This window comes from Medicago truncatula, chromosome 4 (genome assembly GCF_003473485.1).
Source record: "Medicago truncatula cultivar Jemalong A17 chromosome 4, MtrunA17r5.0-ANR, whole genome shotgun sequence".
Taxonomy (NCBI): domain Eukaryota; kingdom Viridiplantae; phylum Streptophyta; class Magnoliopsida; order Fabales; family Fabaceae; genus Medicago; species Medicago truncatula.
Window position 1 is genome coordinate 27,277,844 of NC_053045.1, and position 15,145 is coordinate 27,292,988.

The 15,145-nt window shown below is 33.6% G+C and overlaps 1 protein-coding gene across 1 annotated transcript; it reads right to left on the minus strand.

Annotated features, from left to right (window-relative positions):
* Positions 1-2,866: 2,866 nt before the first annotated feature.
* Positions 2,867-8,024, minus strand: LOC11446228 (uncharacterized). The gene is made up of 3 exons (XM_003606072.4): positions 7,868-8,024; positions 3,323-3,488; positions 2,867-3,207 (listed from the first exon to the last, which is right to left on the minus strand). The coding sequence occupies exons 2-3, from the start codon at positions 3,485-3,487 to the stop codon at positions 3,160-3,162; spliced, it is 213 nt and encodes a 70-aa protein (XP_003606120.1). The 5' UTR covers position 3,488; positions 7,868-8,024; the 3' UTR covers positions 2,867-3,159.
* Positions 8,025-15,145: the final 7,121 nt, after the last annotated feature.

Here is a 15,145-nt window from a genome sequence, read left to right on the forward strand (position 1 = left end):
GGGGTCATAATCGCAACTTTTTGTAAAGATAAGGGGTAAAAAAAACATATTTTCCTTATGTTAGGGAGTCAAAAGAGCATATTTCCCTAAACATATGGGATCACTTTTGCCATTTTTTTTAATAGGTGACCAAAATCACAACATTTTGAAACTTAGGGGGCAAAAAGTGGAGTTTAGCCAAAAAATTAAACTGGATTTGGTACGTTACAGCATCCTGCCTTAATAGATGTGGCAAGTCAATCTTCAATCGATGACTCAGATTGTTTTATGAATTTTGCTAACAATTGCATTTAGAATATTTGTTAATGATTTAAGAATATAAATAATTGATAAATTTTATGTATAAAAAATTATTTTTTAAAGTTTTAAATTTTAATACATTATTTCTAAGATAAAGTTTTTTTTTAGACTTCTTAACAAGTGTCTTGAGGCATTTGTTAGCATTTATCTTATTTTATTATGTAAAATTAATTTTATAATTTTTTATCATAAATCAATGGTAGATTGACTACAACGTGAATTTGCGTGCTTTTACAACAGTGAATATGTGTCCTACCATACAAAAATTACGGTGTGTTTTGGGTTAATCCCTTTGAAAGTTGTGATTTTTGCCTAACGGTTGTTTCGTAATAGGTTGCCTACAAAGGATAATTAGATTCGGCGTGATGTTTTAAATAATGATACTTGTCTATGTGCTAGTGGATGTGGCTCTCTAGAGACCGGCACTCATTTATTTTTACATTGCTGCATTTTTGGGTCTGTTTGGCACTTTATTCTTCGATGGGTTGGTATCTCTTTGGTCCTCCTGTATTGTAACGAATCATTTGATTCAGTTCAGTTTTGGCGGTGGTGGCTCTAAGATGTGACAATCTATCTTGCATGTTTTTTTGTTTGCTACTGTGTGAAAAATATGGAAAGAAATAAATAATATGACTTTCAACGGTAAAGAATGCTCGATAATGTGATTAGTGGATAAAATTAAGTTACTTTCCTTCTCGTGGTTGAAGGTAAAATTTGTTCATTTTCCATTCAATTACCATGGATGGTGGCTTAGTCCCCTCACAGTGTTGGGCGTTCGCTAGTTGTTATTTATTTAGTTGTTTTTTGTTGTTTTTGTCCGTTTTCCGTATTGTAAATATTGTTCAGACTATCCTTGTGCTAGGAAGGACATATTGATTTTGTAATATATTCTATTTTGGCCTCTTAAAATAAAATTGATTTGGACTTCATAACTACACCAATTAATTTTATCATAAATGATATTTGTACAATTATTTGTGATAACTTTTTTTGACAACTTTCTCACTCATACTCACATTATGTTTTTTTTTTCTTCTCTCTATTGCTTTGATTTTTATTTCAATACTTTTCTTTGCAAACTTATAATTGACCCAAATATTGTCTCACAAATGGTTGTTCAAATAACATACCTCTAATTTTATTACGTCATATCGGTTCAGATTTTTTTTAATGTCAAATTTTAGTCCGTAATTGTTATATTAGTTTTTTTTAATTTTTGTCAGGACTTAAATCTTCTTAAAATTATATGTATTTTCCCCCTCAAAAAAAAAAAATTATATGTATTTTTATGAGAGAAAATTGTAATGATATGTATTATTAACAATGATGGATATTTATACCCAATAATATATCTTCTAAAAATTTGTCAAAAAAAAAAAACTTATTCAAAATATTCACCGAATGCTATATGTATTATATTATTATTAATTAACAACGAAAGGTATATTGCACTGGAAAAACTTATTAGGAGAATGCATAGAGTGAATGCTAATTTCAAAACAAAGAGAGATCATTAATTTCAACAAATATAAAAATCATAAAAATTAAATTCCAAAACTAATAAAATTACATTCTAGATAAAATGAGAAAGAAGGGTTGCTCTCAAATAAAAAGAAGATAACATTATAGTCTATTAAAAAAATAAAATTTTAAATAAAATACGGGCTTTTTGACCAAATAAAAAAGTTTGCAAAGTTTTACCTCAAAGAATAATATGGTTTGAATTTAGAATAATAATATTCTTTGCGGTAACATCTTTGCAAATTTCAATCACTACCATTTGGTCTAGTATCTAGAACTTATAACTTACTCGTAGAATGTTATACAATCATTGCATTTTGTTTTTCTTCTGTTTTTTCAAATAGGTCATGGATTGAATGATTCATCAGTTAAAAATAGGTCGGCATTTTTTGTTTGAAAATTTGGAGGTCACGTATGATTCATAGATATGCAATTCTATAACTTGAAATTGTAAGTTTTTGACGATATATTTCCATGTTTGGTAGTGAAATTTTTGAGGAAGTTGCTAGAAATATCAAGAACTACCAAAACATTGTGAGAGAGATATTTCTGATAATAGGATTCCTTAAAATATCATTCCTAGAAATTCTATAACTTGAAATAAACACCTCCTTCCTATACCTTAATCCTCTCTAGTTATCTAAGATAGCACCTGAACACTTTTCGACACAACATTTGGAGTTGAGAGGCAGGGCCCAGGAATTAGAGGTTATCTTTAAATGTTTCATGTAACAAAAATGTAGGACTTTTATAAACTCTACTGAAAAATGCCCAAAATTGTCTTCCGTAGAAATTGTTATCCAATTCCTTAAAAGTCTCAGAAATTACTCTTTTCAACAGAACATTTTTTCCCCTCAAGAAAAACCTTTAGGGCACTTGTTAGTTAGCAAGACCCAACTTTATAAAACTGCTGAAATTCAATGAAAGACAGGTAAAATCTGCCAGTCTTCGATGAATCACCTCTAATGATGGTTCCACGCTATAAGCCACAACTAAGAGACAGTTGAAATGTATAACAATGTATTGGAAAAATAAACTGTTAAGCTTGTCTAGTCAACCGCATGCAAATCAAGAACCATAAACTAGAAGGAACAGTTTACCAAAAACAAGCAAGAGACCCAAATAAAAAACCAGTAGTTTGTCATCAATTGATTATATCAAACAAAAACGAACCATTTTAACTCAAGTTATAAACCCACAATGGTGGTCAAACTCTGCAATTATGCAATTTTATTAAGAGAAAAGAATGGATACAAAGAAAATCTCAAGTCCATAAAGAGGAGGTTCTGTTCGGTCTGTGTTGCAAAACAATCACCTCCTGCATCAGAAATAGTCAAGTCATTCCTTCTTTCCTATTCCATGCGACATATTATAGATCCCTCGTCCCTGAACAAATGCATAAAGTATTGTTTATAAGGATACGGCTATAAAGAAACAAGTGGAGACACACTGTCAATAGCAAAATATGAAGCAAAATAATTTATATCACAAATGAACTTACAATCATAAAAAGTGAAGCTGCGGTCAAAGCAAGTGGTATTGCAACAGACGTAATCTTATCATAGGGCCCTTTCAAGTGAGTATGGTTACGCATATGCTGGAAATATTTTTGCCTCTCAATAAGCTTCTCTCGTGGTCTGAATGGTGCTTCTGTTGGTTCTGCCATCCTGCACAAGGCCAACAATTATCTCATAAATGTGTTTCCCAGCTATGTAAACGGAGGAAAAGGAAGAAAGCATTGCATGAAATGAAGTGGAACAGAACAACACATATATTGTATCACGGTCCCCCCTCTTTCCTTTTCTCCCCATCTCAAAAAACAGATATAAAATGACGTTAAGCCTTAAACTAACGCAACGCCAAGTGTGGAAAACGAAAACAAAAGGATGGATAGTGTAAAAGTAAAACCACACATATTTTCATACTAAATGTGTGATCATACATCAAAATATCATAGAGACGATGCCGAAATAGGCAGCGTCCCTTACTAAGTAGTATGTATTAATTTACATTAGGAGAAAAGCTACAGCAAAAGAGCGACATACTTGTTACACATCTCTGTATAGAAAAACTGATGCCCAGGTAGGACTAGTCTTTCTATAAAAGCTCGGGTAATTTCTTAGAAATATCTGAAATATAGGATGAAACCCTCAACCAAAATTGCAGACAGCTCTACCAAACTCAGTAAGCTAACACATGTTTTCAAAAGTACTAGTCATCTAATTCTCTTATAGGTCTAGATCCTAAATTATGGCCATTATGTCTAAACCTCTGGAACCATTTTCGGTACATACTACCTCTGTCCAAACTCAATAATACCAAAACATGAAAGTAGTTCAGTTGAAAAAACATAGAAAAACAGAAACTAAGCAAAAACAAATCTTTATACGGTTGTTCTTTAGGTATCACTAGTTTGCTTCAACTTAACTCGTTGCCTTTATGTAATTTGTTTGAGTCTTTGTTTAATCATACCAGCTCATATTTCCCTCCCTGAGTAGGGTTTCTGCAGACCTACTCTCTGCAGTTCCCACTTCCCTCTGAACTTTGATTTTAAGATATATGCACAAATTGAGCTACCAAGGAATGACTGACCTAACCTACCATCACAATATTTACTCCGCGCCACAAAATAACTATTAATACAAATTAATATAAATTTAGATTATTGATTAATAACTATTACTTAGTACCACACAATCACAGCCACAAAATATTTAATCCGTGCAGGGCCTCCGCGCTACCCGTGCTGAGGAGACTTATGAAAAATCTATGCAAAACCCTGGTCCCAATTTCCAAAACTAAACACTATTGCATTAACTAAAGAACTTCCAAAACTGAAGGAGACTATTGCTTCTACATTTTCCTCCTGCTACCAACCCTATAAATCCATCGAATGAAAACACCAGTTTTACATAATTATGCAGAATGTGAAAGCCTAAACAGAGGAAAGTTTTAGGGAGAATCATGGAATCAAGTGGTATGAACTGGCTAATAAATGCTAGTACTTTACCAAAGTCTGCTGTCTTGTTCAGTCACTTACCCGAAACTACAAAGAAAACTATAAGAAGCTTTATACTTTCAAGAATCATTCCTAAGAATGCTAAGAAATGATAGAAGCTTTAGACTTTCAAGTTCCTTATACCTCTGTACAATCAAGAGGGTTCGAGCACAACATTGCTAAATTAAAAGGTACGCAATTGAACTATACGAAAGGGAACATCAATCCATTCATGTCGTCCAAAACCAGTGCTGTCAATCGCATATAGCAAAATATAGCAGATTAACAAAAAAAAAAAAACTGCACAGCATAAGTGTTATAGGCTATAGCGCCGCTAACTCCGCTATTTGACAATATTTTGTACTAAATAGGGTATTGAGGAAAACCAGCAGTTTGTTCAAATTCCACTACCCTATAATGATAGCGCCGCAATAGCTTCTATTAAATAACACCGGTCGAAAACTATCAAATTAGGGGGGAGGGATAAGCCATGATACAATTGTACAAGGAAGAGAACGAATCTAACCATACACTTTCCATTCAATAAAAATGCAACTAACTGGATATTCCCGTAACTAAAACTGCTTTGTAAATTGTAATGTAACTTTCGCGCACATCAGAGGCTGAAACATAACTCTGACATGAACATATGCCAAAAGCAGTATGATCAAGCATAGGAACCAGTAACTTTTGCGAATATTTAAACATGTTGTAGAGAAAACTCTAAATAAATTTAAGGTCATCACATAACATGTTATTGTTAAGACTCTAAAAATTATTTCCCTAACATAGAGATAACTTATCCCGTCCTCAAATTATATTCAAAACCATAGTAGTTAATAGCGGATAGCGGCGCGTAGCGGCCGACCCCAAAAATGCTATAGCGGGATAGCGCCTAGCGCTATGACCGCTATTTCATAACTTTTTGGACAAATTATATAAATAATACTATAAATTAAAAACAAACATATATCTAATATAAAATTAAATATAACATTCAAATCTCATGACACGTTCATAAATCATACAAAACACCTAAATCTTATGAAAGCTTTTACTCATAATCATTCAAAGTTACAAACCACCAAAATCTTATGAAAGCTTTCAAGTCCAAAATCTTATCCGCAAACTCTTAAAATATATTTCACCAAGAGTCCAAAATTATGATGCAGATGTGCAAAGAAATTGTGCAATTAACTATCCCTAATATCCACAAGTATTCTTTAACTTGACATGTGATGTTTTTTTCTAATAAGCTAAATTAGCCCACCCAAATTGGTACCGGGGAGAATCGAACCCGAGACCTCGAGGAGGAGCACACTCCCAAGTCCCAAGCCAATACCACCAGGCCAACCCAAGTGGGTTAACTTGACATGTGATGTTATTAGAGATATAAAACTAATCTTATGCCTAAACCTATCAGGTTAGCTATAAAGAGAGTTGGTATGGTCCATAAAAGAATTCCACTTATAATGCTCACTCTGAAATCACTACAACAGACAATTTTGTAGAATTTATTTATTTATTTTCATGCCATTCAATTGCATTGTCGTATCCCACATGTTCAACATGTGAAGAATGCTTGATTGAACAATAAGTTAGACACAATTAAAAAAACAAAAAATCGCATAATTCATTTATTGAAGACCCCAAGTGCTAAATAGTTTACACCCTTGCAATACCAACTCTGAAAAATAACAGTACATGGCTATTCCTACAAGGCCGGTTAAATCCAGGCATTTATTGTTTTGCTTACGGATTATTTTTAACACTTATCATTGCTTACTTCTTCTCAACCTTTTGTCTTTAAATCCATTTACTAATGAAAACCTTCAACCATCATCTGCTTGGCATGTGATAGGGCTTGCAGATGACAATAGTAGGTCGATTTAAAACAATACGAAACCAAAAAAGAAATGCAACTAAATCTAATGTAGTTAAGTTAGAAAAAGATTTTAATCCTCAATACGAAACCATCATTGCTTATTTCTTCTCAACCTTTTGTCTTTAAATCCATTTACTAATGAAAACCTTCAACCATCATCTGCTTGGCATGTGATAGGACTTGCAGATGACAATAGTAGGTCGATTTAAAACAATACGAAACCAAAAAAGAAATGCAACTAAATCTAATGTAGTTAAGTTAGAAAAAGATTTTAATCCTCAAACAAACTGTAAATTTATATAACACAAATGTTGTTGATTGCTGAAAGAATTTATGCCATAAAAATTTACAAAGAATGGAATCAGTTCCATTCCAGTTTTATAAACGGCTAATGTTTTATGGAGCATTTTGAGAAGAAGCAAGATGATAGCTCTTTGCTCTTCACTCGTGGCTCCAAGACCAACTAATCCGAGGGACCAATCCCACCGACCACTAGAGGGGGGGCCCAATTGAAGTCAAAGCAAAGCTCTATATGAGCTGACCCAACACAGGAATTACCACATTTTATGCTCAAAGCTGATAATCATAAAACAATATTTTTTTTCCATAATCAATCCAAAGACAAACATTGAAACACCACTCAATTGCCCCATATCAGGCATTGCTGCAGACACGGACACTGACACACAACATTGATACTTAAACATAGATATCGGTAACGTGACTGCATGTGTCGATCTGGTGTAGGACACTAACACATGTTGAACACCAGACACACTTCAATGTATGTGCTACATAATTAACCGTAGTCAACAAAACAAAAGTTTGTATCTTTGGATGAAAACCTCAAAGTAGATCAAAATCATAAAAGACAAAATTTTCGAGTTATCAAATCAAATCCTAAAACCCCTAACACCACATCAAATGGGTTTTTAAAAAAAAAAATTGATTTGTTTGTTTTTAGAATAACTAACAACAACCAAATTCACTAAGGATACAATAATGAATATGGCATGAAAATTTTTTTTTTTGAGGAATCAATAATGAGATACGTGAAAATGGCATGAGAAAAGATAAACCCTGATCAAGGTTTGATTCAAATAAATTGCAGAATTAAATGATTAAGATTGAGAGAGAGAGAGAGAGAGAATTGAAGGGCTTACAGATGATGGTACTGGTGTTTGTTGGAGATGGAAGCGTAAAAAACGATCTGAATTATGTTATGATGAAAAATGAGTGAGAGAGAAAGTGATGGCTTTTTCCGCTTTAAATATATTGACAATTTATATCCGTGAGCTTATAATTTTGAGCAACTTAACTCACGCAAGTCGCAACGTTTGCGTGAGTTAACTAACGCACCTTATATTCCCGCCTGAAAAACAGAGTTAGCTTCCGAAACTCATGAAGCCAAATTTCAATCTACGATTGCACTATTTTGCCTTTTTATCTCTCGCTTAAATTACTGGAGATGATCGCTAGCAGGTAAAAATGTTTATTCTTTTCCCCTTGATCTTGTACAGCGCTACGAAATAAATTATAGCTCTTTCCTTTTCTTTTCCCCATGTCAATTGCAAATTTCATGGGATCTTTGGTCAATTGCAAATTCCAATATTATACAGTGATCTTCGGCTGATAAGATGCTAGAAATTGAGACGTGTAGAGAAATAATATGTTGAGATTGGAAAATCCGATAATATACACTGCACTTCAGAAGCTAACTCATGTTATTTTTAAGTCACGCAGAAACATTTTAGGAAGTTCAATCGGACCGTAGAGCTGTCAAAACGGGCCGGGTCATATGGACCGGCCCGAAAGCCCGAATAAAATGTAGGGTTTGGGCCTAATAATTGCAGCCCGAATTTTTTCAGGGCATTTTAGCCCGACCTGTAAAAATCCGTTACCCGTCCGGGCTAGCCCGTTCCCGGCAGCCTGGAAAAAAATACAAGTGGGTTAAGTTTGGTGTGGTTTTGAAGGCATGGTTTTAAAGTTCAATCATTTTTATAATTTTTTTTAACAACTAATATTATTAATGGCCTCAATCCACTCAAACTGAGCAGAAAAAACACAAAAGCCTCTAGTAGTAACAATCTAACATAAGAAGCTTACTGCACATCCACCAAATTAATGTTGGCATCAATTCACCAAAAGACATTAAACAAGATAAGTATACATATAACAAAGAAGCCTATGGCAGTAGCAAAAAACACATGCTCCCTAAACCAACATCACACCGTCCAGGAACTACACAATCACCAGGCCATATTATATGGTTATTATTTGTGCAGCAACTGGTTATTTCAATTTTCCCAGTGATTGGTTTCTTATTTTTTATTTTTTAGCTTGTGCAAGTCCTTAAAGAATAAAAAAATAAATAAATACGTGCGGGCTGGCCCGATAGCCCGGGAGCCCGTATAGGGCCAGGCTTGGGCTGAAGGTGAGAAAAACACAAGAAGGGAGGGTTGAATTGTGTTTTCTTTTTCAAAAAAAAAAATCTTCTTCTTAAATCACTTCAGAAGTTGTGAGAGTGCTTCTGATGAATTAATACTTCGGATGCAATTAAATTGCCTCTGATGTATTGTTCAGAATCGGATACGCAGCGGAGTAAAAACAGAGTAGAGAAAAGAAAGATAAACACAAGCAATTATACTGGTTCCTTCCACAAACCGGAAGTAGTCCAGTCCTCCTTGCACTTCCAAGGAGATTTCCACTAAGAAATAATCACACAGATTACAACTGCTCAATACTACCTAGTATGAGACTTCACAAATGCTCAAGCACGCAGGCAAGAGACTTCCTATGCTCAAGCACTAAAGCAAGAGACTTCCTATGCTCAAGCACTAAAGCAAGAGACTTCTAATCAAACAGAATTACACAGAAAATTGTTTGAGTTTGAACACTTGATATACAATCAGTGGTGTTCACAATACAATGCAATTGAAAGACTCTAGACTTAAGAATTTCTAAGATATATCAAATCAACACAGAAATTCAAAGTGCTTTTGAGAAACAATTTTGGCAGAGTTTGGACGCTTTTAACTTGTTGTAATGTCTCTACTGATCTTCAAGTCTTCACTCCTTTATATAGAGGTGTGTAGAGAGACGTTGAGACCTTTAAGCACGTCTAAAGAGTCGTTGAGAACCTTTGATCATTTACCAATGATCTTTTTCCTGATTTGGATGTTGTCCTATGAATGATCAAGTTCAAATCCATTCCTATCTTGAAGGAACATTTCTGCAGGCAGAGCTGTTATCTTGTCTTGTGTAACACCCCGTTTTCCCAATATGAAAATTTCTAAACATTTATCAGAGTAAACAACATAAACGGGATATCACATTCTTTTCTTAAAATCATAAACTGAATAAATAACTATTTATCTTTTAAAATTCAATAACAAAATCTTAAATACTTTGCAGCGGAATTTCTTCAATAACTAAAAACAGTCTTTGACTCGACAAATGTGACTCCAACTCGATTATGCAACTTAGACCTCTTATATGCATGTGGTACCAATACGGAGCATCAAGCCCCTATCGCTATTTAAGTATTAATATACTCCAGAGCATCAAGCCCCTATCGCTATTTGAGTATTATTATACTTCCGGAGCATCAAGCCCCAATCGCTATTTGAGTATTATTATACTTCCGGAGCATCAAGCCCCTATCGCTGAAATGCTAATGCATGGACTCGACTTCTTAATCTTATATAATCCAATAATTTGGACTTCATCATCTTAATCAACTTAGACCGACTCATGCAGCTTAGTTAAATAACAACAGCGACACAACAGTATACAAAAACAGCATGACATAATAATATCAAATGCAAGTCAACAACGTCTCAATTATTCACATATAATTCAAGTAATGCATATATAATTATATCACAATATAAACAACTCCAAATGGTAATCAACATCTTAAAACATCATATATACATATAACACTTCATCAATCATGGACAATATCGTATTCACAAACATATACATACATATACTAATTCATCAATCATAATCAATTATTCACTATGACCTACGTTCAGTAATTTAACCATAACTCAAGTTCTATAAATCGTTTTGACGTCAGACCAACGACATTAGAAAGCTAACATACATACCTACAACTTTCTTGTTTATACCTAAGACTAATTCTGTACCAATCAATACCAGTTTTCGTTTCAAATTCGGACAAAGTTGTGCTGAAATTCATAAAAATTCACTAAGACCTCCTTGGAGTATTTTCATCATAACACCTAAACCAAAAATCATATTTACTCCAAACCAAAGCCATTGGAAAGCTAACAAAATTATCTACAACTTTCAGTTTTACACCAAAACCCAGTTCAAAACGGAAACGTGTGAAAAAGACGCAAGAACATGGAACAGAAGATGCTGTCACTGTGCAGCTCTCGGGAAAAACCAATTTTTCACCCAAAAATCCCAATTTTGACTTCCATATGCCCAAATTTGATCCCAAAGTTTGTCTAAACATTTATATACATCAAAAGAGACTCAAAACCATATAAAACTTGACCCAAAACATTATTATAGAAAATCATCAAATAATCACTTTTAACCCTAATTCTCAAATTCTCAAAAACTAAAACCTACAACATGTTAAATCCAATTTTCAGAATCAATGACTTAAGATTATTGAATGTTAGTCCCACCCTTACCTTAGAATGAATGATCGGCGGCTTTTCTCTCTCTTGGTTCTCCTCTTCTCTTGTTTTCTCCCTTTTTCTCCAAAAAGCAGTTTCACGTAAAAAAGTTTCTAAACCTAGTTTTCTTCTTATATCTCTCCTCATTCTATTTTTCTTATTTCCTCTATTTTCACTAAACTCCTCTAAATTCCAAAACAGCTCCACATCTCAATATTTATTTTATTTTCAAATCTTATTCTATTAAATACTAAAATAAGCCACTTAATAAATCACATAATCATTTAAATATATTCTAAACTCATTAAAAATAATCAAATAAAACAAATAATTCAAAGAGGGCGTTACAACTCTACCCCCTTAAAAGAATTTCGTCCTCGAAATTCAAAACACACAAGAAAAGAATTCAATCATTGCCTAAATATCTTAAACTATATATAGCCAAATAGAAACTTCAAACAAAACATATAAACCACATTAAAGTTAGTCAATCAAACATGATCACATAATAAACATATCTATCAATCAGAAACACAACAACAACCAATCAAACAGCATAAAGACATTAATACCAATGTTACTCGACACAACTCTACTCAACTACTTGGCCGGACGGACCGACCTGCTCTGATACCAATTGTAACACCCCGTTTTCCCAATACGAAAATTTCTAAACATTTATCAGAGTAAACAACATAAACGGGATATCACATTCTTTTCTTAAAATCATAAACTGAATAAATAACTATTTATCTTTTAAAATTCAATAACAAAATCTTAAATACTTTGCAGCGGAATTTCTTCAATAACTAAAAACAGTCTTTGACTCGACAAATGTGACTCCAACTCGATTATGCAACTTAGACCTCTTATATGCATGTGGTACCAATACGGAGCATCAAGCCCCTATCGCTATTTAAGTATTAATATACTCCAGAGCATCAAGCCCCTATCGCTATTTGAGTATTATTATACTTCCGGAGCATCAAGCCCCAATCGCTATTTGAGTATTATTATACTTCCGGAGCATCAAGCCCCTATCGCTGAAATGCTAATGCATGGACTCGACTTCTTAATCTTATATAATCCAATAATTTGGACTTCATCATCTTAATCAACTTAGACCGACTCATGCAGCTTAGTTAAATAACAACAGCGACACAACAGTATACAAAAACAGCATGACATAATAATATCAAATGCAAGTCAACAACGTCTCAATTATTCACATATAATTCAAGTAATGCATATATAATTATATCACAATATAAACAACTCCAAATGGTAATCAACATCTTAAAACATCATATATACATATAACACTTCATCAATCATGGACAATATCGTATTCACAAACATATACATACATATACTAATTCATCAATCATAATCAATTATTCACTGTGACCTACGTTCAGTAATTTAACCATAACTCAAGTTCTATAAATCGTTTTGACGTCAGACCAACGACATTAGAAAGCTAACATACATACCTACAACTTTCTTGTTTATACCTAAGACTAATTCTGTACCAATCAATACCAGTTTTCGTTTCAAATTCGGACAAAGTTGTGCTGAAATTCATAAAAATTCACTAAGACCTCCTTGGAGTATTTTCATCATAACACCTAAACCAAAAATCATATTTACTCCAAACCAAAGCCATTGGAAAGCTAACAAAATTATCTACAACTTTCAGTTTTACACCAAAACCCAGTTCAAAACGGAAACGTGTGAAAAAGACGCAAGAACATGGAACAGAAGATGCTGTCACTGTGCAGCTCTCGGGAAAAACCAATTTTTCACCCAAAAATCCCAATTTTGACTTCCATATGCCCAAATTTGATCCCAAAGTTTGTCTAAACATTTATATACATCAAAAGAGACTCAAAACCATATAAAACTTGACCCAAAACATTATTATAGAAAATCATCAAATAATCACTTTTAACCCTAATTCTCAAATTCTCAAAAACTAAAACCTACAACATGTTAAATCCAATTTTCAGAATCAATGACTTAAGATTATTGAATGTTAGTCCCACCCTTACCTTAGAATGAATGATCGGCGGCTTTTCTCTCTCTTGGTTCTCCTCTTCTCTTGTTTTCTCCCTTTTTCTCCAAAAAGCAGTTTCACGTAAAAAAGTTTCTAAACCTAGTTTTCTTCTTATATCTCTCCTCATTCTATTTTTCTTATTTCCTCTATTTTCACTAAACTCCTCTAAATTCCAAAACAGCTCCACATCTCAATATTTATTTTATTTTCAAATCTTATTCTATTAAATACTAAAATAAGCCACTTAATAAATCACATAATCATTTAAATATATTCTAAACTCATTAAAAATAATCAAATAAAACAAATAATTCAAAGAGGGCGTTACATCTTGTAGCGTAGACACAGGCAGAGTTGTGGAGGTAGTGGTTGTACAATTGTACTTTGTCAACTCTTCAACAAAGGACAAGCACCCAGTGCTTTTCAAATGAACGTTGACACCTTCCTTTGAGTCTTTCGCTCTCTTAGACGAGGTTAAAACCAATAAACAGCCATTTGAAACTTCAAATTGAATCTTCTGATCAACTGTAGCTTCTGGTGATGATATAGCTTCTGATGAAGTTGCTTCTGATGAACTTTGCTTCTGATGACGTCATTACTTCAGAGGCACTTGAAACTTCAGAAGCACTTCAAAACTTCAGACGCAGTTTTCTTCAGATGCTTTAGGTTCCTCTTCTTGATGATTTCTTTGCTCTCTTTTGTTCTTCCAAGACCTATTAAATTGATCAACTTTGCCTATGGTCATGTACACTTGTACAAATATTAGCAATAATCAATTGACAATTTTTAATACCTTGTTATCATCAAAACTCATTAAGGTTTATTGTAACACACATTTTGTTCCAACACGGGCTCTGATATTCCAGCCCGTATTTAAACCGGGTTTTTTAGCCCGACCCAAAAAAACCCGCTACCCGTTCGAGCCCGCCCGAAACGGGCCGGGTAGCTCGTTTTGATAGCTCTCGGACGCGAGCAAAATGTGTTCAGAAAAGAGCATAATTTTTAAGTTTAACCCACAGATTCGTTGTTTCGCCATCCAAACCCACCAACTATTTTGTCAATTACTATGGGTGCCTTTGGCCTACATTTTAACAATAAAATTGAAACTTTTGAAAAATAAATAAATACTAATAAAATTTAAACTTATGGATTACTAATCATCCTAAAAGAAGCAAACAGATCCAATAATGAGGCTTAATGGCATATGCATGCGCTCGAGGTGTCTCCACCTCGACAACGCATGATGATGTAACTTAGAATACTATTTTTAATTTTTTAGTGTTTCTACTGTTTCATATTTCGTGGAGCTCATTCAAATATGAGCTCTTGCTTATTTAGTCATTCATTTATCCTAACATCTTGGGCTTATCCAACGGTGATCTAAGAAGCGGAGGTAGCAACAATCCAAAGTCCACTCACAATGAGTTTCCTTATAAATAAGGGTTTTGCTTTCAACAGTGATCACGAATTATTTACTTCACTTTTTTTACCCACTTTGCTATTTGTTAGTACTCACTCATACTTACGTGGGTGTCAAAGAGACACACCAACTCTATTTTGAAAGAGACGAGCTTACATGGAAATTAAAATTATCGGTATCGGTCTTTTCGGTTGATTTTTTTTCATATGCAGGAGGCAATAAGTAAAATGGCTTGGTAGATAATCCATTATTAAAAGCATAATCTATCATAAATTTAAACTTTATAACTTCAAAAATATTGCAATTA